A 26,425-nucleotide genomic window follows, 5' to 3' on the forward strand; every position below is an offset into this window, starting at 1 on the left:
AACCCTTAAATTCCATTTTCACAAATTGTCAAAAGTTGATCCAAAAAAGTGAAAAAAGACAGTGTTAGAGACAATAAAATCAATGTTTATTGACTTATTTCCAATTACTTTGATGTGTTTTGATATCTATGAAGTTGGTTAACCGAGTTCATATCAGTTTGTGAATTCTGTTTTCTGAAAGTAAAACTTAGTGACTACTTTTACATTATTGGTTCTATATATTTGTCAGTCTGTGATAATACATTGTGATATGTGATCCTAGAAAAAGTCAATTTGAATTTAAAATGTAAGGTATTAGCAGCAAATGACAATTTGTGATCCTTTATACTTAGCCACTCTCAAGCTCTAGTTTTATTCTGTTAAAATATTCTACATTGTATAACTTTTTCAATATCAGAAAATATCAGCTTATTTTATATTCCTTGGAGAAGCTATTATATGCACATACCTTCAGTGGGTATTTGTTGATTTAAATAAATGAAAATTCAGATATATTAAGAGGTATCTATGTGAATCTAAACAACTAGTTGAAATTATAAACATAATGACACATGGTAATTTGATATCAGGCAAATAAAAAAACCTGTTTTGTTATTAGCTGCTATTTACTTCAACAAACTTTTATCTAGGATTTGTTGTATCTCAGGCACCATACTAGGGTGCTGCATATAAAAATAATTACGAGAAAGCATCTTTGTTCTTGAGAAATTTATGTAACAAAGGAAGTAAATATGTGACCTTATCATTTCATTGTAACATGGTAAGTAATGTAACAAAAGAGGGCAATTGACAAAAGGCTGGAGGTTCAGGAATGGCTTCCTGGAGATGACTGAACTGAGTCTTAAAACATGAATAAGAATTAGCAGAACTAAGAAGGAAATAACAGGCATTGCAGACAGAAAGGATAGCTTGAATCAAAGTATAGAAACATGGAGCGGTAGTTGATCATTCACTTGACAGATATTTATATTTATTATTCAGTAAGTACCCAAGGCACTGTGCTCAGTACAAAAATATAGTGGCGAACATGACAGATGTTTTCCGTGCCTTCGTGGAGTTTATGGTTTAGCAGGAGATAAGTAGGAATTAAACAAGTAATTGAAATAAAGTATGATGATAGGGAATGTATAGCATATCTATCTGAGCATGTAGCAAAGGAACCTAACCTAGGGGTCAGAGGAAGCCTTTTCAAGGAATTGTTGTATAAATAAAGACCCAGAGTATTAGTGGGAGTTACCCTGGTGAAGAAGAGGGAAGAGATGAGAAAGTTTGTCCCAGGAAAAGGGAATCATGTGTGCAAAGTTTTGGTGATAAGAAAGAACAATATAGAGTAAGAGAGAGAGGTTATGAGAAGAAGCTGGAGAAAGCAGGCAGAGATCAGATCCTGGAAGGCCATGTAAAGCACATTAGGGCTTTTAGACATTATGTGAAGAGTAATGGGCATCCAGTAAAAGGTTTTAACCTAGGGTAGGGCCTGATCAGGTTTGCGTTTTTAGCAGTCTGCAGGCAGTGTAGAGAATGGATGTGGGGAGGTTGAGGTGGTGGTGGTAGTTGAGGAGCAAGGTTAAATATAGGTAGACCAGTTGGAAAGTTGTTAGAGTAGTTCAAGTAAGGAATGAAGGGTAAAATTAGACTTGATTGGTGACAGTGGGAGTAGAGAGAAATGAAAGTATATAATATTTTGAAGGGACAATGATAATATTTGGATATTATTTGGATAGTGGATTGGGTACCAGGGGAAGAAGACAGGAGTCCAGGAAGGGTAACTAGATTTGTTGTTTGAGCAATTAGGTATTTACTGTAATTGTTCAGTGAGAGCGTGTTGTCCATTGGGTTCAATAAGCAGTTCAGTACCAGTATACAAAATGCCAGAGCATAGAAGTGGGAGGTGCAAAGCTACAGAGAGGAAGTAGGAAACCTTGTTTCTCTTTCTAAAGAACTTGGATGCTGGCAGTAGGGAACAATAGAAGAGGACATGATGTAGTCATGTTTATGTTCCTAAGGTAGCATGGAGGCTGGTTTGGGAGGAGCAAGATAGGAGACTAGAAGACAAATTAGGAGAATGTCTTTGGGAATTAAAATAGGACTGATGATTAATTGGAAAGGAAAGGACAGGATGTCTAGGGTGACTCCCAGGTTTCTGACTTGAATCACTGGATGATAGTGGAAGCATTAGCTCATTGGAAATGAACGAGGAAGAACCTGGGGCTTGGAGAGAGACGTGTTGAGTTCTTATCTGACAATCCTGCAGTTATGGGTCTTGAGGCACATCCAAATGGTCATGCACTGCATAAGAACGTTTCAGTCAATGATAGACTGCATATATGACAGTGGTCCCATAAGATTAATACCGTAGCCTAGGTGTGTAGTAGGGCTATACTATACAATCTAGATTTGTGTAAGTACAGTGATATTCGCACAACAAAATCACTTAGTGACACGTTTCTCAGAACATATCCCCATCGTTAGTCAATGCATGACTGTAAAGAGAACAAGTGGTGGGGAACGAATCTTGTGGGGAGGCCTAGGATTTTGCAAATCAGTAGTTATCATCATTGAGTATGATACTTAAAATTGTGAAGGGTAGATGAGATAGGATAAATAATGAATGTTAAGGGAGAAGAGTAGAAGGCAAAAGTTGCAACTCTAGAGAAAACCTGCACATTTAAGAGCCGGGGAAAAGAGCTCTTGAAAGAGCCAGGACAGAAATGGTAACAGTGGGAGTGGGGCTATGGAGACAAGTGCCGCATACTTCAGGAGAGTAGAAATTCCGGAAAAATATAATAGTTTCACTTGCAACAGAAAATACCAGTAAGCTAACGATAATATTTTAATGAATTCAAATGGTTTGAATACATAGAGAGGCAGACAGTGTTCAAAACATTTTGAAATCTGTAAATTAAAAAAAAATTGACAGTGCAGCAATGCGTCTTGAAAAGTTCTCTTTAATAAACATTTCTTAATTTTATTTTTCAGCCAAGCAACGGACATAATGGAAACCTCGGGCTGGAAGTCCATGATTCAGTCTCACCCCCATTTAGTAGCAGAAGCCTTCCGAGCGCTAGCCTCTGCACAGTGTCCACAGTTTGGCCTTCCACGCAAACGGCTAAAACAGTCCTGAAATCTTCCATGAACTGTAGAAAAGTGGAATTGACTTTTTCTCCTCCAGGGCCAGAAGGATTCTAATACACAAACCATAAGCAAGAGTTGTTTCTGTTGTTTTGTCCACAGAACAGAAGCTGAAAAAGCGTATTGCTTGCATTTCAGGTGGATAATTTATGGTTTATTCTTCAGCTTTAAATTAGACTGATTATACTCTAATTCACTTCAAGGCCTTAAATTATCTTCAATGACTTCTCTTGTTCATATGATAGTTTAATTTTTTTATTGTGCCTTGTCATTTTGACCAAGGCTATGCAGGATTGCACTAGCTCCATAATGCAGTAATGTTGATAACTGAAGATATTAAGTTTCAAAAGGATCTTCCATTAGTTTGAGAAAAGCAAAATGAATTTTATAGGGTTTGTCCTATGCTATCTCAAAGTTTTAAAACTAGGTTCTCTTTAAAAGCACTTGTATTGGAGATTATTGGTAATATCTCCAATCTAAGTTCTGTAAATACAGGAGAACCCGCTTACCTTCAAGGTAAGTTATGGCAATACACTGCTTCAATTCTAATTTATTGTTCATTTCAGGGGGCAAATATGCAATGAATTGGCCCAAAATTTTAGTAAAATTTGTAATGTTTGTCTATATGTTAACTGTCCAACAAACTAAGAGAAGCATAACAAACCTTTGCTTGTGTTTCTTTGTGGGTGTATCCAAGTTTACAATGATTGAGAACTGATTGAGGTTAAGGTTTCAATAAGAAGAAAGCATGTTTTGTGCTGAATTATTTTTTTTTTTTTAATTTATAGTGACTTACATTTATATGAAGAATTCTGTACATGTTAAAAGTAAGGATGACCAAATGTAAATTTAATGAGTGGGCCAATTAAGATATATATGCACTTTTAATGTGTAACTTTTGTATGCTCAGTGGTACATATATTTTTTTGCTTTTGAGGGAATTAATAAGGTATAATTAATTGTGTCTTAACTTTTGAAAATTTCTAAGGATGGATGGAGGCAACTGGGATGTTTGTGATAATAGATAAGAAAGATATCCTTGATTATAGTTAAATTGGTTTGAATTTCAGATATTCATTACTGAATTTGCTCCTGTTTTATCACACTTTGGAGAGGTCACCTGAACAGTAAACAAATCTTGAACAGCATCCTCTCCTTCTAAAAACAATGAACTGATATTATTTGCAGACTAAAGGAGAGAACCCTTAGAATATGTCAGGCCACACTCTAGCCATTTTTTCCCCCTAGCTTTCTCCTTTCTGTTTCAGTTACTGTACTAACATTGTGGATGATATTGAAATTCTGCATAATGTGAACAGGATAAACTATTTATAAACTGCTTTTCATGGGCCAGTTCTTTATTATAAATGAATTTTTGCTTTAAACACATACACATGTTCAGTGTTTGATAGTTCTGTTCACAATGGAGGTCTGTTCTGGTGCGTTATCCCAGAGAAGTAGGAGAAATCAGTGGCAAGTTGCTGTGCCTGATTTCCTGTCACAGTGACAACTTGCTTCTTAGGCAAGACCTATATTTGACCACAAGAAAAAAAAATATGTCACTGGAAAAAAAAAATAAATAAACCTATGTATTTACCTATATAACTTTAATCTCCAAATTAAAATTTGTATATAGTTTTTGAATTTAGGACAAAAGGAAAAAATTAAGCCTGAGATTTTAACATAGAGTTTATTTTTGTTATTTCTTTGTTAGGTTCTCAGTGAAGCAGTCCTAATATCAAGCATAATTCATATTTACTTTGAACAAACACTGTCAAATAAGCCTTTGTTATCCGCAACAAAGTGGAGTTTGAAAAGATCCTATTTTCCGGTATCTTCATTTCTTTCTGTGTAGTTTGAGTCTTTGTTGTATTAACTTAAATTTGAAATTGGAAGAATCTTTTGGGATAGAAGAAAGATTCTTACATGTTAGTGGACTCCGTCCTATATAAAAGTACTCTAGGGATCAGAAACTCACTTCCTTAATTTCACCATAAGATTGAGTTTATTAAATTTACAGTGTACAATTTAAAAAAATACATACACACATAGGTGTACACTTTAAGATTTTAATTTAAGATTTTGTCAGGGTCTTAGAAGAAAACAAAAATTCCTTACTCAGGCTATAAAATTTTGTTGTCATACTTCAAAAATAAAAAAATACTGGTGTATCCATTTATATTAAATGCACACAGGCACATTGTGAATTAATTCACTGCTTGAACCTACATTTCTAACCATAGTGACTTCAGAAATAACACCATATAATGAACATTTCAGCTTGCCCTTACTTACTTAATTTCACTGTTTATTGCAAATCTTAAGGGTTTTATTATAAAGATTTTTTCTTTAGTTTGGTAGCACATTTTTATACCAAAAACGTCAAACACTGTGCTGTAAGAATATCCACATTTGTAGAAATGTTCGCTTTTCAGATAATATGCCTACCATTATACTAACAGAATTGTATGGTAGTTTTATTTTTTTTTATTTATTATCTGTGTTTTTGGTATTGTTGGTTCTTGAGGCAATGATAAAAATCTGCTAATGTATTCTGATATGAGTGCTCTAATAGCTTTTCTTTTTTAAACTACACACGTTGTTTTCAGTAGGCACAATTCTGTCCAGAGCAGTCTTGCCTTTTGAACTGTCAGCCTGCTCCTGTTTCCCTTTTTGTCAGTTAAACAAAGCTTTTCCTTAGAAAAGTAGTGACTGGTTTTAAATGTTACATATTGTAAAAGTAAACATTGGAGAACTGTTCTTTAGATTGAGATACAGAAACACTATATTTGTGCCTTTTTCGTTTCTTAATTTTAACGTGTATTGGTATTTGGAGCACAAATATGAAGGTGCCATAATATTATGGCTTGCCATTGTTACCTCTTTGAGTACTCATGTGTCATTGTCTTGAAATAGTAATTGGAGAACCTTGCATGTATTATTACGTAGTCATTTGAGCGTGTGTGTGTATGTGTGTGTGTGCGCGCATGCGGGTGTGTGTACACGTACTTATATTCGCTTGGACTTTGTGGTATGTTCAAAAGAGTGAATTTCTGAAAATAGGACTCAAGTTCAGGTTAGTTGAAATATTTCATTTAAATGTGCTTTATTTTGGGGGACAATTGATTGACAGAGGAAGTTATTATTCTCAAAAATGTGACCAGTTTACTGCATGATGAAATGTGAAAATAGTGCCTTTTTAGGACATCGATTTTAAAATTGTTTTAAAATATTAGCAAAAATCTCTTAAAAAGTTGTCATGAGCATTATTGGCTTATTTTTAAACTAGACCTAACTTAGAGCTTAAATTCCCAAAAGTTTAATTACTAACTTTATTTACCCGTTTAAGTTTTATGCAGAAATTTAAAACCTAAGCAGAATTCTTTATAAAAATGTGCATCATAGATACTACCCAGTGTTAGTAAAATAGAACACTAGGGACTTCATAAGTTGTTTTGTTAAAATCCGACTCAAAAAGCTTTTCTCATAGCCAAGTATACTTGAAGAGGTGACCTATTCCGAGTTGGACATTCAAGCTCTTTGATGGATAAAATAAAAATATTCAATGTATTCTTGCAAAATAAGGCGGGTGGGTGGGTTTTAGTGTTTTCAGATTGTAAAGACAGCACTTTCAGCACACATAAGAGTATTTTGCAAACCTCTTTTATACAGATTATGAGCTCTACTTTATTTAAGTGTTCATGGAATGATGTAAATTTTAGGTCCAGTTGAACAAATACTGAGTGCCTACCATATGCAAGACTTTCTCCTCACTAGAAATGAAATCACCACACCGTGTCTTCTGTTTGCAGTATGTGGATTTTATGTTTGAAAAGGAATTCTTATATTTAAATCTTTTTATGTTGTTAGAGTTTATCATTGTATACTGTAACCCAGTTAATTTTGCCTTCAGTTTTTTAGAATAAAGATATAACTTAAGTGAGTCCCGTTTTTGAAAATAAAATTCTGCTAAAATTATTTAAAAATTAGTTCTGGGGGAAATTGATTTTCAAGATTCAGATGTATAAAAACATATATTGACCTTTTCAGCCTCATTTTTAATCAGCTGATGTTAATGATGAGATACATACTTTTTGTATCTTGTTGCTGAAAATATTTTTTGCATTTCAGCACGTTGAGTTAAAATAAAGTTGTTACTACTTATTCAGAATTAATTGGTTTATTTTGTGTTTATTTGAAAATATGAACTCTTCTTTTTCAGATTACTGTGATGCTTTGCAAAGAGCCATGTATTGATATGGTAACTTTTAAAATTATGCAGAGTAGCTGTCTTTTCTACATAGGGAAGCTAATATTTTTTGGAGCCTACTAAAGACTTATTCCTTAACTGTGAGATGTTACATATATATTTACTTTAATATATGTGTACCGTCAATATTGAATGACTTATGCTAATGTCATGTAACTTTGCTGTAGCACTTAGAGATTACCTTTAGCTAGTCCTCCTACTACTTCTTAATTTCAACTAACAGCTTAGTCATTTGCTGCTGTCAGAAAGAGCAGATTTGGGGCAGTGCATTTCTGGACCAACTTAGTAACATAATTAGTGCTTAAAAATTATGGCCAGAGTAGCAGTAGAAATGCAAAGTGAAAAACTTTCCTGTCCCCCACACATGTACACACACAGATTTCCCCTTAGAAGAATAAAAGAAGGGTTAAAAAACAGAGCATTGTTTATGCAATTATAGTAAAATAGGTCAAGTGGTCATATTCTAAACTTTTAAGTGAACTATATATAACCCTTTCTGTAGCAGCCAGAGCCCTTAATACTTTATTTTAGGACATTGGGGTGTTGTTTCCTCTGTTCTACCATCTCAGAATCATTTTGTTTCTAAGAGAAGGCTAAGGGTAGCATTTGCTTTTTAAATAGAAGACATATTGGTAGAAATCTTTAACATAATATGTTGCTAAGTGTTTTTCTTTTTGTACCAGTGAGGTTTGCATGCATCTTCAGTGGATAGTGGCAAAAAAGGTTCATCATGCCTGTTGAGTGCTTCCTTCCCCTCCCCGCCACCCCAGTCTCTTGCCCTCCACCCTCAATCCTTTGTAAAGAATTCAGGTGTAGTCCTGTGCCAGTCTATAATGTAACAGCCAAATAATTCCTTTAGTATCTAATCTTACTCTTTTGCCCAAATTCAAACCAGACCTTAATAAATAAAGGCAAAGAAAGGAAAATTGTGGAATTTAGGAATAACAATTGCAGCACCAAAAAAAATTTAAAAAAGCAACCAGTGTCCTAGGTGACTCTGATACTCACTTTGCTCGAAAGTAGATTTATTGCCATAGCAGAAGCTTTTCAGAATGTATACTTAATATTCTGAATGCTAAAAAGATGTGTAATTATGGAAATTGGGCAAAAATGCAGAAAAATGAAAACGACATGCAGTTGAAAAAGACTAGTAAAATTAGATACATTAACCTTGATAAATACCAGAAATGGTAAAGCAGAAATTTGAATCAGTAGATGACAAGGTTCAGAAATGCTCACAGACCACAAGGACAATAATAGATGAAAATAAAGATTTAGTTTAATTTATCAACCATTAATTAAATGGAGTGCTAGGCACTGTGCTGAACGTGTTTACAGTGATAAACAAGGTACAAGTGGTCTATATCCTCATGAAGTCTATATTCTTGAAGAAATCACAATTCTATAATACAGTGTGTGAATTGTTCTGGTAGGAGTACAAGAGGGGCACCTAATCTGGGGTGGGGGTAGAGATCCCAGATAGCCTTCCTGAGGAAGCGGTGTCTGAATTTAGATTGAGTGGAAATTAGGCAACTTAGTAGGAGTATCATCCAACCTGTTATGTGAAGTCCCCGAGGTTGACCAAGGTTCATATGGAACATTTATGGGAATGCAAACGAACATGGCTATGTCCTAATGTGTAAACTGGAGAGAGGGCTAAACCAGTAGGCAAAAATCATGAGTTTTTAAAGGGCTTATTAGGGAATCGAACCTGTGAGTATTGAGCGATTTTAGTTGGGGTTATATCATGATCAACAATCTATCAATCTTCAGATGCATCAGAAGGGGCTAGAGGAGAGGGGAGGGAGACTCTCTTAAGAGATGAGGAATGCTAGTGCTCTGTGTTAGGTTAGGAGCACTGGGATGGAGGAAAAATGGAGAGAGAGGAGAGAGCTTGGAAATAAATTGCATATGGCAGAAGGAAGAAGGAGGAGTCAAGAGACTCCCAGCGTTTGTCTGAGCAACTGGATGGAGGATAGTACCATTCACTGATACAGTATTCACAAGTGTAGCCGCTTGGGGAGAAAAACCTATTTTGATATGGAACCCATTGAGCTTAAGGTTTCTTTGGGGCATTCTGATTGGATATGCGAATCTTTAACATGAGTGCCATCTGGATTATAAAGTAAGGAATTCTTGATATACAGATGATAACTGGTATTTGTAGGCTAAGGTGAAGAGAAGGCAGTGCAGGGCAGAAAAAGGAAGAGAGAAAGAGCAGCTTGCAGAAGAGGATGAATGATCATGAACATAAAACCAAAGAGTGTCCATCTGACAAGTTGGAAAAGAATATTGCAAGAGAAAAAATGGCCAACAATGTGAAATGCTGCTGAGCAGTCAAGTAAGAAGCTAAAATATACATTTGATTTTTGAGAGAGGAAATGACAAGAGTCTGGAGTGGGGAAAAGAGTAGGATTGGAGAGAGGAAATGGGTGTTCCAAGTATAGAATATGGGGGGTTCGGCGAAGACAGCAAGGATAAAATGTAGCTGTGGGATGACGTTTAGGATCTGTTTATTTTGGTGGTTTTCCTTTGCAGTGGAAGAAGTGTCAGTATATTAAGGTAATGATAAGGAATCAGAGAACAGAATGCAAATGGGATTACTGAGGTCCTAGTGAAGAAGAGAAGAGAAATTGGAATCAGATGCCAAACGAGGATAGCCCCTAGCAAGTACGAAGAAGAAATGCATGGATACAGAGTCAGATTTATCCTCTCTTGTTTTTTTGCTTGAAAGTTGATATAGTCATTTTATGTCTGTTATTCCTGTGAAGCTATCTTTCAGAGTAAAGGAGGTAGGTGAGTTTAGAGCAGGGGCCAGCGAACTTTGTAAAGGACTTAGGTAGTAAATATTTAACCTACTCAGCCATGCCGTTGTAACGTGAAAGCAACCATAGACAATATGTAAACAAATGAGTGTGGCTTTGTTCTGTCAGAACTATTTACAAAGGCAGGCAGTGGGCTGGATTTGGCCCTTGTGCATTGTTTACTGAGTTCATAGGTTTGAAAAGAGCAGAGGAGTTTTGAAATAATTGATGTGGAGGAAAAACATGGACGGCCCAGTTGAGATTGGAGGCCATGATTACACAGGATGAGTTGAGTAGACCCAGTGTTTGCATGATTGACGTTACCAAAGAAACAATTGGAATAGAAGCAGTGATTAAAGAGATTAATCACTTTTTAAAAATATACGAACTTTAGAAATGAGAAAATTCATAGTGCTCCAGGTGGAATTTATGAACAGACATCCAAACCTAGACATACTGGGTGACTTAGAAATTGGAAAGGAAAGTAGTGTGAGCATCCAAGCAATAAATAAAAGTTTTAAAGTCATGTTTCTCTGACAATACTTTAAGTGAAAAAATTTTGACTCAAGAACTCTTAACTGTTTAGTGATTTATTTCTAAAGTTAACATTTAAATTATATAGAAGTAGTATATTAACATAGTACCTAAAGCGTAGAGAATGCCAAAAATTGATCAAAATTAATTCAAGCATAGGAAGTTGAGGCCTAAAAGGACTGGGAATGAGTATTATACTGTTAGAGGGAAGTCTAACTTATTGTGACATTGTTTACAAATATAAGTGTAACCAATGTAGAAGTTGACGGTGACCCCCTCCCCCACCCTCCTGCATTCCCCCTTGCCTGGTGCACCCCGCCCCCGTTATGCAGCCATTATCCTCCTACAGAGGGGCCGTCTTGCCTCGCTGATGAACCCTGGCTGGTTTAGAAATAGAAACCATAAAATAAAATGTAAAAGTATAAAGGTTACAAATATAAATGTGCAAATCATCATCTATTGTAAACCAAAAGGAAGCTAGACAAGAGGAAGATGGGGAACTGGGATTGGGAAGTACAAGTGTAAAACTCTTCCATAAACAGGAATTAAAAATGTTTCCTTATTTTTAAACTTTGAGTTATAAACATTTGAGGATTTTTTTAATAATTAAGCTTTAATTATCTACTGGTAGAACTTAAAATAGACCATATATATCCTCCAAAATATAAGCAAAGTCCAGAGGAAAAAACCAATCGGGACATCAAAAAAGGAGAGGGCAAAGATCACATTACAATGATCCAGCAGAACTGTATGACAAATGGAATAGGTTAAACACACCTACTCTAAGAAAACCTGAGCAATGGTCTCATTCATCAGATTGTACTGGATATGTAATAGTGAGAGAGAGATGGCCTGTTCTGATGGAATTTAGTAAAATCAATAACAAAAGATAAGCCTTGTGAAAGAGGAGTAGAGAGTGTTGTACAGCACATCTCAACAGTACATAATTGCTGGCCAGGTGTGGAGGAGAAAGATTGTTTGTGTAAGGGAACAAGTGTGAAGGCTGAGGGGTCAGAAGGGAGGGTGATTTTACCGACATTCAGTAGAGCTGAAAGGTAGTGATTTTTGTTGCTGTGTAGTGCCTCTCTGTGTGTGTGTGTGTGTCTTTTTTTCATGGGGATAGGAATCCAAGTGGGAGAACTCTGGTAGGACTAAGTCAAGAAAGCCCTTTTAGGGGTTGGCCTGGTGGTGCAGCAGTTAAGTTGACACGTTCTGCTTCGGGACCCGGGGTTCACTGGTTCGGATCCCGGGTGCAGACGTGGCACCGCTTGACAAGCCATGCTGTGGTAGACATCCCACATATAAAGCAGAGGAAGATGGGCACGGATGTTAGCTCAGGGCCAGGCTTCCTCAGCAAAAAGAGGAGGATTGGCAGCAGTGCTAATCTTCCTCAAAAAAAAAAAAAGCAATAAAGGTAAAACTTAAAAAAAAAAAGAAAGCCCTTTTAAGTTCTAAATTGCCCTAATTGACTAAAATAAGGAAAAAATGGAAACAATTATAAAATAATTACCTCCACAAAAGGCTTGGAACTAGGTTGGCTTTATATGGAAATTATTTCAAACTTTTTAGGAACTGATAATTCCTATGATATGTGAATTGAAGTAAATAATGAAAAGTAAATTTAAACAAGTACTTTTAATCAAGCTAGTATAAACCAGAAAACCTTAGAAAATTGCAAAAAATAAATGAAATTGTGTATGTAAGACTCTAGTGCAAAGTCCTAGAGGTAGCAGTAGCCTAGTAAATGTTCGTTCCCTGTCCCTTCCCCCTCTGACTAAGCCAATACCCAAAGGGTGAGACTTACAGACCCATCTCTGTTATAAATATGAGTGATAGAATCCTAAATAAAATGCTAATAGCTTGAATTCAGTAATAAAAAGAAAAACAAACCAAGTCACCTAAGGTTAACCTAGAACTCTGAGGATGGTTCAGTTTTTCACCGTATCAAAAGGTGAACTGAAAGCCATGATCATCTAGTTGAATTCTACAAAATTACACATCCATTTCACACAAGATATCCTTTCAAACCAACTGCAGGAGATAATTCTTCAACAACATAGAGAATATCACCCTCACACCATTAGCCAACAGCATCTTAATGATGACACAACTAGAGTTGTTCCCATTAAAATCAGAACCAAAACACAGGTAGCTTGACAATATGTTTGTTACTTAAAATTATTCTAGAAATTTTAATCTATGAGATTCATATGAAACAACCAATATAAGTATGGGAAAGGAGGCCTATATTTGAAAGTTATACATAATTGTTTTCCTTGAAGACCCAAATTAAATTTAAAATTTAATGCTAGTTTACTAAAATGGCTAGGAAAATCTAGAGATAATCTACAAGATATATATATTGGCAGAAACCATTTATTAGAAATAACATCCCAAACACAGTGGCAGAAAGTAAAATGGAAAAGGCGTTAGAATGATCTTAGACTGAGATGTAAAAGCACTACAAAGAGGGAAAAATCCTACGAAATTATACTGAAAGGGAAAAAATGGAATTGTAAAGTAGAAAAGAAAAAAGATAAATCATACTACTATATACCGATATTTAATAAAAATATCCTTGAGGGAAATATAAGAACACAATAAAAGTGTTTGGATTATCTACTGGGAGTCGTTTGTACCAATGGACTGCATTTTCTGAAATTTCCATAAAACAAATATGTTTTACATTATTAACGAGAAAAAAAGATTAAACATTTAAAAAATATACATTCTGGAAAAGTGAGTAAGTTGACTTTTTTTAAAGCTATCCAGGTAAAAGTGGTAAAATCGAGAACAATAAATTAGTGAGACTTGACTACCTAGCTTGGGGAAGGGAATATTACAAGTCATGTGATAGCTCTGTTAGTTTGTACTTAACTCTCATGCAGACCATCATTACTGATGAAATTGTTTATAATCATTTGGAAATAAAGTGACATTCAATTGCTAGGATAATGTAAATTCTTATTTTAAAAAGACATATTTACTATAAATAGATTTTCGTTTTCTGCATTTTCCATAAAATGAATGCTGATCTTTTGAGAATCGATAATACTCAAACAAGAATTTAGCAGACTGCAATCTTAATCTGATCCATTCCTCTTGGGATTTAAGGTTTTAGGCTGACTGGAAGAGTGTTTCCTTAGGTACAATACAATTGAGTCCTTATTCTATGCAAGATGCTGAGGATACGGTGATGGTAAAAAAAAAAAAAAAGAAAGAAAAATGCAAACAAAGACAGGTCCCTTACTCGTGCACCTTGCTCACAGACTAATAGAGGAACTGTCATTAATCCATAATGATCAGTCTTGCTAGATGTATATAAAAAAAAGACTTGGTTGATTTTTCTCTGATGTTAGTCCGTTTCTGTTTCATTGAAGTCCCCACTTAGCTTTATTGTTTACTTTCTGTTTCCTGGTTTCTTAACATAGAAGCTTAGATCATTGATTTTTACATATTTCTTCTTTTCTAATAATCATATAAAGCTATTGATTTTTCTCTGAGCACTGCCTTAATTACACCCCACAATTTTTTGTATGTTGTGTGTTCATTATCACCAGTTCAAAATATTCCTTGTGATTTATCCTTTGGTCCATGTGTTTTACTTTCTATATTTGGGAGGATTTTTCTGGATATCATATTTTTATTGATTTCTAATTTAAACCTTTGGTGGTCAGAGAATATACTGTATAATTTCGGTCAGTTGATATTTATTGATACTTGTTTTACGGCACAGAAAATGCTCTGTCTTGATGAAGGTTCTAATATGCATTTGAAAAGACGGTGTTTTTCTGCAAGTCTTGTGTTGTGTACCATAAATGACAATTAGGTCAAACTGATTTCTAGTGCTGTTCAAATCTTTTATATGTTCACTAACTTTTGTCTACATTTTTCTAGCACTTACTGAACAATGGGTTTTAAAAATCTCTGACTGTATCTAAATTGGTCTGCTTGCCCCTTTTCTGTTAATTTTTTCATAGTGTATTTGGAAACTTTGTTTTTAAAGGCACACACAGAGTTGTCAAGTCTTCTTGGTAAGTTGATCCTTTTATCTTCATAAGAGGTCTTTATGTCTAGTGATACTCTTCATCTTGAGGTCACTTTATGATTACTATAGTCACATCAGCTTTCTTACACTGTTTTCAAGGTCTGTCTTCTGTTGTTTTACTTTGCCTCTGTCTTTATATTTAAAGTGTTTCTTATAAGTAGCGTATAGTTGGATCTTGCTTTTTATTCAGTGTGAAAGTCTCTGCATTTTACTTGGAGTATTTAGTCCATTTCTAATTAATGTGATTATTGATATGTTTGGGTTTTTGATTTGATATCTGGCATTTTGATATCTGGTGTTTATCCCATCCTGTTCCTCTGTTCCTCCTTTCTGTGCAGTGAATCACATGGTGGGGTTTTTAAAAAATATTTCATTATACCTTCCATATTGAAATTCTTGCTGTGGTCCCTTTGATCTGTTTTCAAATGATTGCTGTAGAGATTACAATATGCATCTTTATCACAATCTACCTTCAACTAATACTATAATACTTCACATACAGCACTACACATGCTACAAACCCCACATTACATTATTTTTTATTTTAAACAGACAATAGTCTTTTAAATACATTTGAAATATTACATATGTGTAGTGTAGACATTTTTTACAAAAAAGTTACCTTCATTTACTTGAGTATTTATCCTTTCTAGTGTTCTTGGTTCCTTTCTTCAGATCTCTATTTCCATCTAGTATCATTTCCATTCAGTCTGAAGAACTTCCATTAGCAATTTCTTCTAGTGTAGTGATGGTGGAGACAAATTCTTTCAGCTTTTGTCTGCCTGAAAATGTTTTCTATTTCTCCTTCATTTTTCTTTTATGGTGAGGAAGACTGGCTCTGAGCTAACATGTTACCAATCTTCCTCTTTTTGCTTGAGGAAGATTGTTGCTGAGCTAACGTCTGTGCCAGTCTTCCTCTATTTTGTATGTGGGATGCTCCCTCAGCATGGCTTGATGAGTGGTGTGTATGTCCACACCTGGGATCCTAACCCATCAACCCCAGGCCACTGAAGTGGAGCACACAAACTTAACCACTACACCACTGGGCCAGCCCCTATTTCTCCTTCATTTTTAAATTACCATTTCACTGAATGTAGAATACTAGGTTGACAGTTTGTTTTCTTTCAGCACTTTAAAGATGTGATTGCATTGTGTTCTGGCCCCTGTTGTTTTTCATGATTTGTAATGTTGTCCCCCTATCTGTGATATGTCTTTTTTTCTTTTCTCTGGTTGCTTTTAAAATTTTTTCTTTATCTTTGGTTTTTAGCAATTTGACTATAAAATATCTAGGTATGTTTTTCTCTGAATTGATCTTCTTTGGAATTTCTTGAGCTTTCTGATGCACAGGTTGATGTCTTTCATCAATTTTGAAAGGTTTTCAGTTATTATTTCTTTAAATATTTCTTCTTTGCCATTGTCTCTCTACTCTTCCTGTAACTCCAGTTGTGTATGTTAGATCATTTAATATTGCTTCACATATCTCAGGTACTCCGTTTTGGTTTTCTTTTTCCATTATTTATCCTGTTTGGTTTTTAGTTTGCATATTATCTTCTTTCCTAAATGGAATCCAGTCTGCTAGTAATCTCACATAACCATGGAATTTTCACTTAGAGAATTTCCATTTGATTCTTTCAATGTTTCAATGTCTCTTCTGAAGATTCTATATATATTGTTCAGCTTTCCATTTCCTTCAGCATTTTTATTATAGTTTCAAGTCGCTGTCTGTTAATTCCAATTTCTGGGCTATAGCTGGGTCTGTTTTTATTGACTGTTTCTTTTCTTGATCATGAGTTGTATTTTCTTTCTTTTTAATTCTTCTTTTAATGTTTGATTTAATGCCACATGTGAACAAAAAACAAAAAAAAAGTTAAAGTGAATAATATTTACTTCCCAAAAAGTGTATCCTCTGTCTTGTGTCATGCCACTAAAGTGAGGTTGAGTCAGTATCATCTTTAGTGATTTCAAACACTGGCTTCAAATAATTTGAAACAAAATCAAGATTTTCCCTTCTGAGCACTGGCAATATTCCAGATATATCTTGTGTTTTATAGATAAGCTTCCAACTGAGAAGTTTCATTTACTCTTCAGTCTTGTTCCAGAGATCTCGTTCTGCCTAGAATGCCTTGGAGAGGTATCTGTTACTTCTAACCACACCTTGGAAGCTGAGAGCATAGAGTACCTGGCATGGTGAGAGAAGAGAACTGCTCTCTCAGTTCTTCAGCTCTGACCCCAAACTTTGTAGGTGAAAGTCCTAAGTACCTTGAGTTGATTTCTCTCCTTCCCTTTGCTCTGCCCATTCAGTTCAGTGGGGGGCTGCCTTACATTTGGGAGAGGCTCTGCATGTGTGGAGGGGTCTTTCCTGTCCTGTTCTCCCCTCAGATTTGGTGTACTGTCCCTAGTACTCTGTAAATTCCCATAGGAAAGATTTGGTAGGTTGGTGCCTGACTTGCTCTGTGACTGTGGCCTTTAAGAATTCTCATTTGTCATGCTAGCTCACATACAGCCATTAAGTGATTTTAGAAAGAATTTTTGGCTAGTTTTACCTTGTCTCTGTGGTAGATTCTTCTTTACTCTGCTGTTTTGCCACACGTGAGAACAGCCATGAGTTTCTTCTCCCGTATCAAGAGTTAGTCACTTTCTGGAGTTTTCTTTACTTAGGTTTTTGATTTAATATATATGTTTAAGAAATTTTGTATGTTCATGAAGGATATTGGTCTATGTGTATGTGTGTGTGTTTTTTTTCTTGCAATAGCTTTATTAGGTTTTGGTATTACAATTTTTCTAGCTAAATTATTCTAAAATGGGTTGGGTAATGTTCCCTTGTCCTCTGTTTTCTGAAAGAGTGTGTGTAATGTGGCATTATTGCCTTCCTAAATGTTTGAAAGAGCTCATCAGTGAAGTCATCTAGACCAGAAGTTTTCTCTATAGAGATGTTTGACTTTTTATATTATATACATGTACCACTCAGATAACAAAAACAATTGTTAAGCTAATAAGAATACCCCAGTGAGAGAGAAAACATAAGTATATAAGAACCAGGCTAAGGGATCGTGTAAGATTTCTGAATACACACATTGGGATGATATTCAGTTCAAAAGTAAGCGGCCTTAAATAGAAGAAAGTTGCTCGGGTCTGTTTAACGAGGGAAGGATAATAGGAGCAGAGCAGATGATGGTGGGTTGATGTTTGGTGATAGGAGACTGAAGGGTGTTCTGGTTCTGTTTTCTCTACGAAGACGTCAGCATGAGAGTAAAATGAAGGTACCAAGTGTCAACTGCTTTTCCCCAAGACCTAGCAGTGATGAAGATGAGAGGATTTTTTATCATTTAAAAAATATCTGTTAATATTCTTTTGGTTATTTTTGTTGTCATGTTCATCCTTATAGCTGGATACTTTACTTCTTAGTTTATTTTGTATGTATTTCCTTTCATAATTTCTCTATTTCTTCCACTTAGTCTCAGGTTTATTCCCCTGAAAAGACAGTTGTAGTCCTTGGAAGATGTGTTCTTTTTCTGATCTCTGAATAACCAAAATAAGCTTTATTTATGAATCTCTGGGGGCTGTTAGCATCTGAAGAGAAATTATAAATGTCCATGTCATCCCTCTAATGTCTGAACTCCTTCTGTGCTTTGGGTAGTATGTGATCAAGATGATAAAGAAGCTCAAAATCAAATGGGGTTCTAGAACAAAGTCTGCTACGCATAACTTTCTGTCTTTAAGAGCCAGATAGATGTGCTTTGGACCCAGAGGGAGGATTCGTATACCTGATAATAGTGACTGAAGAGAGCTGCATAGACATTGAAGTGACACCCAATCTAAGCCATAAGATTAGAACTTGGGTGCACCATCCAGCTGTATTTTCCTTCTCTCAGCACACGAGTTAACTAAGCAACTGGAAGTCAGTATCAGTGCAATAGAATCCTCCACCGCTTACCAACTGTGGGTTCTTGGGTTACTTCAACTCTGAGTTTATTGCCTCATTTTTTAAAATGTTGATAACTTTATGACCTTAAAGGAATGTTGTGAGGGTTGAATGACAAGAGTGGATGTGAATGCAGCTGTCACAACTGACATAACATACAGGCACATACTTGGCTACAGGAGGAAGTAGCTCTCATCACCCACCTCCACCATCAACCGATCGATCAGTGGTTAACCTAAACACCAGTTCTTCTAACTTTAAGGAAACTTGCTCTTTAGAGAATCAAGAGTTTTCACCTTTCAGTGAGGCAATTGGCAATCAGTTTAAGGTTCTGATGTGGGAAGTGTGAAAACGAGATGGAAAAAGATGAGGCTAACGTGGAAGATTAGGAAAAGGGAGAGGCTGAAGTTGGAGACAGAAAAGAGTATGAGAGCAATTGCAGAACTAAGATGCTGAGGTCCTGACTCGGGCTTATGACCATGAGCATGGATATAGGGGCAGACCCAAGACTTCCAAACTGTGCTGACGTGTCCAGTGTGTAAATATGGGTTTACCATGAAATTAGTAAAGCTTCAGCTTCAAAGCCCCTCACTTGCACAGATGAGCTCCTCCCAAGGCTATGGGAGAGATTCCCGTAATGTAATTCAAATTTATCTATTTTCATAAAATTTCCAAAGTAAGATGTTTTGACTGCAATTGGTTAAAACTGTTGCCTCTTTTCACTTCAACTTTCTGTCACTCTTCTCCTCTTTTTGGGGGTGCGGGGGGAAGGCTGTTATTGGAGTGGCCACAGGCATTTTGATGCTGCAACCAAGGAAAAATGAGTTGGGAATGCATTTAGTTTGAGTTTTTGCGATCTATATGGGTCACAAGCATTCATGTACAGTTAAATTATTGCTAGCTGTTCGGGTGTAGGAATGGCTTCCAGGAATAATTCTATTGCCTGCCATGCCAACTTCCTGAAACCACGTGAGAAAACGTCCAGGGCCAAAAGCTGTATCATCATATAAACATGTCCTACTGCACCTGGCATTGAAGTATGTGGGTAATGAAGGAGAAACAATGTTTGAAATGTCTGGAGCCAAATGGGCTGTAGAAAAGTCCTCCAACCCTCACATGTGTACGTTTTCAAGAGGTGAATTCAGTTCTCATTAATACCTAGAAAAAAAGAAAGTTGTGTTTTGTGAGAATATACTCAATAATGCACCATATCTAATTATCAACGCACGATCATTTTTTCTTTCTTGATAGGATTTGTGTGAAATTTATCAAAAGTGCTATGTATGTAGGGCACAAAACCTGTAGCAGTGTTACGGATGCAGTACAACTGAGTGTGAAGTCATGTTTTATGCATCCCAACATCCTGCATCTTGTTACCAATAACAACTTGTGAAGCTGAACGTTTTTTAAAAAAACTATCAGTACTATAACGCAAATTTCATCAGCCACGTTTCAGGCTGAATTATGTTTCTGTTACCTCTTTAGAGATAATATATTACAAAATTGTCAATATGAAAAAGTGTTCAGAGGTTATGCAAATTGTAGAAAATAGAGTAGTGTGTGTCAGGCAATTAATTATTAAAAACATTGTGTTTATATTGATTTTGTGATGTCTATATCAGCTTTTAAAAGTTTGTAATTTATTGTAATTTCTCATTCAAAATAAATATTCACTTTCATAACAAATTTTGTATTAATAATTTAATTCTTTATTTTCCTAAAGAGGCCCCCCCCCTACAAATTGTATAAATTTCAAACCTCACAAAACCTGACACCACCCAGACAGTGAGATGATACAGGATAGAGCAGTTTTTCTAGAAAGGGACATGAGTTCAATCCTAATGCTGCTGAGAGCTCCCAGTTAATCACTAAACTCCAATGAATCATTCCACAGACAGGGCTACTCACGAAAATTGACTTTTCTTTTACTACCTAGTTACGGACTCTTAATTCTCCTTAATGGATCAGCTGCATCCTAGAGCAGATGTTGGCCAAAGCCTTTGGGTATCCTTGTGCTTAATGACTTTCTCTCTCAGATTGACATGAGACCTCTCAAGCCTTCTTGTTTCCTCCCAGCAAAATATAGCAACCGGGACACAAGACCTTGAGATACCAAAAGAAAAGCTTGTGATGTGCTCCCCCTTACTGCTCTACGAGTTTATCTTAATTTCTCTCTTCCTTTTTTTTAATAGAAAGTAAACCTAGGAACTCCTCTTTATGTCTTACAAATCAGAAATTGGGCTTGAATTGTCTCTGAGATAAAACCAGGTGCTCTTTGTGGCAGTGATTACGGATGAAATATTGATATTGTGGATATTCGCAATATGATATTTCAAATGCAAACTGCTATTAAGAATTCTTTCAACTCATCCTGTATTACTAGCCTTCAAGAATCTCTGTAAACGTCTATAGATCTTGTCATTAATTACACATTGAAAGTTGGAAGGAAGGAACAAACAGCATTTCCACTGCAATCTTCTTTTCTCATAGAATTGTAAAGAGCAAGCCAGCGAAGAGATTGATTTACAATAGGATCAGTCCTCATTTAGGGGATAGTTATCCTACCTTGTGTAGTTTCCTGTGATCTCCATTCTGAGTTTTGCAATTATCAGTTTCTAACTTCCTGAGGGCAAATCCCTTGGTCTTTCCCTAGGAGAAAAGTGACTGTCAATACCATAGATAGCAAGGAAAGAATAGGTGGACAGGATCAGATCAATTTAAGAAAGATCTCGTTATTTTAAATTTGACTTTCGCTTTTTTCAAAGCTGACACAATCAGTCTTTTTAATAAGAAGACCTATGCTCTGGTTTCTCAACTCTCAAAAAGTGTTTGGAACTAACTTCCTGAGCTAGAAGCCATAGGAGTGAAAAGCCAGCAGACAAACAGATGAAGCTGCAGCGTTTTGCTAATCTGAACGTTAAATGTTCCTCACGTGGTCTATATTCCTCCTGCCTGGATCAGACATCTGCTTGTTTGCGTTTTCCAATCAGGCAGCGTTTCATTCCTTCCTTTTCTCTCCAAAATGTTTCTTTCTTTTCAGATTTGCAGAAAAGCTTTTATGCGATGGCTATATTTATTCCTTTCATAGCTCTTGGTATATTAAAATGTATCTCTGTATCTCATCTACATTTAAGTTTAGTGATTTCCTATCTTCTTGGTCAGTGTTCGTACCTCTTAAGGTTTTGAGTTTGTTTTGTGAAAAGAACGCTGAGAACCTCTTTCCAAAATTGTCTCGGATTAAGTGACCTTCTGCTTAGAGTCTTCAGACCTCTATTTTCCAGCTAACCCTCCCCCACCCCTTCCCCTTCCAGTTCTCTATCCTTCCTTCTTCTGCCTGGCCCCTTCCCATTGATTTCATTGTGGTTCAAGAAAGACTGTGAGAGGGAGAAATTACTCACTGGTTCTCATCTCTACTGGGACCTGAAGGGGACTCCGTCCACCTTGACAAGATGATCACTGTTGGGGACAGAGGACAGCTTCTGCCTAGAGACTATTTGGATCTAATACTAGGTTGCACCACTCGGTTTCCCCATCATAATAAGGAAAGGAGACTTTGTGAGCCACCAATACAAGTGAGTGACTGAATTTCGAGAGAGAAGGAAGTTTCTCAGGATTGTGAAATGGAAATTTCTCTCTCTGCTTCTGGGAGAGCTACCACCCCAGTCATGCTTACGATGTCATTTTGAGAAAAATATTCATTCATAGTACAGAAAACCTTGAAAAACCTTAGATTAAATCATGTATCTCTCCAGCTCGCCAAATCTGAGGTCCAACCTGCATTTTTATTTATGTTTAAGCCACATTCCTCACTTAGTCTGCAGGATTGTCCTTAATAGTTTGCTACGTCTTCCTGTCCTTACTGCAACCACCAGGGAGACATCTTCAGAGGTCCAAGTGGCAGGAAAACATTTTGTATTTGTCTTGGCTCTTTGTTACAGTATATTCAGTGACCTCCAGTACCACTTATGTGACTATCTGAACTCAAGGCTTAATTTATCAGGGTATATCCCAGTACTATTTACATCTTCCATTTTCCCTAGATACAGAAGATCATCAGTTTTACCAGGTACAATTATTTTCGTACTATACATTTTACAAATAAACTTAATACTACAGGAGTTTTTTTAAAACATGCACAAAAATTAAGATGAAAAAAGCAAGAGAAAACATGACAGCCATTAAATTACGAGACATTTTTGAGATTCCAATCAACCAAAGCAAAAAGCAAAAGCTGATGAATTATTATTGCGCAGTAAAAGGAAATGTACTGATTCCTCAGATGAGATTTTTCTAAATTTTGACTTCTTAATGCATTTGATCAGATTATAAAATCCCAATAATATTAACGTCTCCCATGTTCCCAAACAGTCTCACATATATTCAAAATCTGTAAAATGGCAATAGTAATAGTAACTATTAGAAATTGCCTTGGGGCCAGCCCAGTGGCTCAGCGGTTAAGTGCGCACCTTCCACTTCAGCGGCCCAGGGTTCACTGGTTTGGATCCCAGGTGTGCACTTGTCACCCTTTGGCAAGCCATGCTGTGGTAGGCGTCCTACATATAAAGTAGAGGAATATGGGGACAGATGTTAGCTCAGGGCCAGTCTTCCTCAGCAAAACGAGGACTGGCAGCAGTTAGCTCAGGGCTAATCGTCCTCAAAAGAAAAAAAGAAATTGCCAGTTTTGTAGGTCAAAACAGTTAAGTGATGCCAATTTCATGTGGGATAACCCCATATCTCATGGGGTTTGTTGAGATTAGTGATCTCAGAGAAATTGCTCACACTGCTATCTTCATCTGAACCTAATCCTCCTTTTAATTGTTTATTGTGTCTTTTTCCAGAATATCTTTACATCAATATAAGCAAATAAAAATATATATTCTTTATTTTTCCTTTTCTTGCAAAAAGAAAGAAGTGTATGGACCATATTCACTGATATGCATCTTGCTTTTTAAAACAACTTATATTTTATGTATCAGTAGCTTCCTGTCCCCTTTGTGCCTCCTTTTTTTTAAAAAAACAAGTATATAACTGTTCCGTTGTAAGAATGTAGTATAACTTATTGTATCAGCCCCGATTGGTGGAGTTTTCAGGTTGCTGATATTTTTAAGATGACTATTGATATTACCAGGCAAAACTTTTGCTATGATAAACAATGTCATAATGACTGACAGTAACATTATGTCTTGTGTGTGCAGATGTATGATTAAGACACAGTCTCAGAAATGAAGATGCTGAGACCAGTGGTAAGGGTGTTTGGCCTTTGATGGGCCCCACCACCCCCACTGGCACTTTGTGCTCCTGCCAGGCAGTGAATGAAAATGCCGTTTCCTCGCAGCTTCACCAACATGCTATGTTATTAAGTGGTTGGAATTTTTGCCAAAATGATAGGAGAAAAGTAGTATTTTAGTTTGGTTTTAATTTGTATTTCTATTACTATCAATAAAGTTTAGTGTTTTTTCATTTAAGGAACTTTTTGCTTTGTGTTAAAAGCCTATTCATCTCTTTCCTCCGTTTACTGTTAAGTCGTGGGTCTTATTCTTAGCACTTTCTAGACGCTCTCTATATTTTAGGAAAATTAGCACTATATTTATAATATAAATTGTAAATCCTTTTCCCAGTTAATCATTTATATTTTGACTTTGCTTATATTTGTATTTTTTACTAAGTTGAACTTTTTATTTTTAAGGAGGTCAATGTATCCATTTATCTATCTTTTCTTTAATAGCTTCTAGATTTTGAATGATAGTTAGAAAGGCTTTCCTTCAAGTTTATAAAGGATTTTGCTGAAGTTTTCTTCTAGTGCCTTTGTGGTTTTTAAAAAAATATTTAATTAATTGATCCATATCGAACTTACCATAATACAGAATGTAAGATTTGAGCCAACATTATTTTTTAGGTGGCTATCTAGCTTTTCCAATATCAATTATTGACAAGCCCATCTTGTCCCCAGTCATTTCATATGCCATCTTTATGTAGATGTCTCTGAATATTTATTTTATTCCATATTTATTTTGTTCCATTGTCTATTATTGCACTTATACCTCACTGATTTCATTATGAAGAATTTCTTTTCAGAATTTTCCAAGCCATTTTTCTTGTTTATTTTTCTATATAAGCTTTACAATCACCTTTTTTAATTTTTAAAAAGATATCCTATTGGTACTCTTGAGAGTATATTACATTTCTAAATTAATTTAGGGAGAGCTGACATCTTGTTATTTTTTCCCCTAGAAATTATATCTTTTCTGTTGCAACTAGGATGAATTTTTTTCTTCTGTTACATTTTGTGGCTTTTCCTGGTATATATGAAATCGATTGATTTGTTTATGTTAGTTTTCTACTCTGCTGCCTTATTGAATTCTCTTACTGCTTGCAGTAGTTTTCAAGTTAATTTTATTTTCCAAGTATAAAATCATGTCATCTGCAAATAGTGATAGCTTTGTCTCCTTCCTATTTTATATAAGCAATATATGAATATATGATAGCTGTATAAAAAGTCAAACAATACAGAAATATTTTGAATCACAAACAAGTATCTTTCCTAACTTCCCCAACCAACTTCCTCTTCCAAATGTAACCACTGTTCAACTAAAGCTCTTTCTGCACATTTCCATAGGTCTGTATGTAAAACTATACATAGTTTTGTTTTTCTATTTTCAAATTTGGAATGTACTTTATATACTATTATTTTATATACTTATCTTTTAAAAAAATATTTTGAAACAACAATTGCAAACTTGGGAGTTCTACATACAGAAAAAAGAACTTATTTTCCTGAACCATTTAAGAGGAAGTTACTGACATGATAATTCATAGCCCTGGAGACTTTAGTGTGAATTTCCTACATCCAGGGATGTTATCCAAAAGCATCATTGAAATCAGGTAATCAACATCAGTACATTAAAACCACCTAAATCTGACACCACGTTCTCATTTTACCAGTTGTCTCAATACTGTCCTTTATGGCAAAAGGATCCAGTTCATCATCACGTGTTGCATTTAGTTGTAATGTCTCTTTAGTCTTCTTTGGCCTTTCTCTGACTTTCGTGACCTTGACAATTTGAAGATTACTGGCCAATTATTTTGTAGAATGTCCCTCAATTTGGGTTGGTGTGACTTTTTTTTCCCTCTCAATTAAATTTAGGTTACACACAGGAGTATACTGGCAGAAATGTCAGAGAAGTAAATCTGTGTTCTTCTCCTTGTATCTTATCGGGTGGCACATGACTCCCATTTGTCCCATTACTGATGATATTCACTTTGATCATTTAATTAAGGTGCTGTCTGCTGGGCTTTTCCACTGTAACGGTTCTGTTTTATCTTTTTGTAATTAGTAATTTTGTGAGGAGTTACTATGAAACCATGTAGGTATCCCACTCTCCATGAAACTTTTTACTAATTTGTTCATGTATTTATTTATATCTATATGAACATGATTTTCTATTTTATTCAATGGGTTATAATCCATTACCATCATTATTTCTTTTGTTGGTCAAACTGTCTCTGATTGGGCCAGTGAAGGCTTTATCAAGCTGACTTCTGGGTCCTTTTGTCCTGTGTCCTGACATTCTGCAAGCACTTCCTTGCTTCCTGATATAGCAAGATGTTTCAGACTTATTCTTCTCCTGCCTCAGCCCTAGGATCAGCCATTTCTTCAAGTAACCCCACTTCCTCTTAGTGGAGAATGATATTTAGAAGCCAGGATGTGTGCCCTTGGT

At 35.7% G+C, this 26,425-nt stretch overlaps 1 protein-coding gene across 9 annotated transcripts in view; it reads left to right on the forward strand.

The window, feature by feature from the left end:
• The window catches only part of SPOPL (speckle type BTB/POZ protein like), a 78,757-nt gene extending 71,457 nt beyond the window's left edge, over window positions 1-7,300 (forward strand). For all 9 annotated transcript variants that reach the window (XM_070241827.1, XM_023622849.2, XM_023622847.2 and 6 more), the window contains one exon: window positions 2,977-7,300. In XM_070241827.1, the coding sequence (XP_070097928.1) occupies window positions 2,977-3,121 (145 nt within the window). In that variant the 3' untranslated portion in view covers window positions 3,122-7,300. The remainder of the gene's footprint in view (window positions 1-2,976) is intronic.
• Window positions 7,301-26,425: the final 19,125 nt, after the last annotated feature.

The sequence above is a fragment of the Equus caballus genome, chromosome 18, assembly GCF_041296265.1.
Source record: "Equus caballus isolate H_3958 breed thoroughbred chromosome 18, TB-T2T, whole genome shotgun sequence".
Lineage (NCBI taxonomy): Eukaryota > Metazoa > Chordata > Mammalia > Perissodactyla > Equidae > Equus > Equus caballus.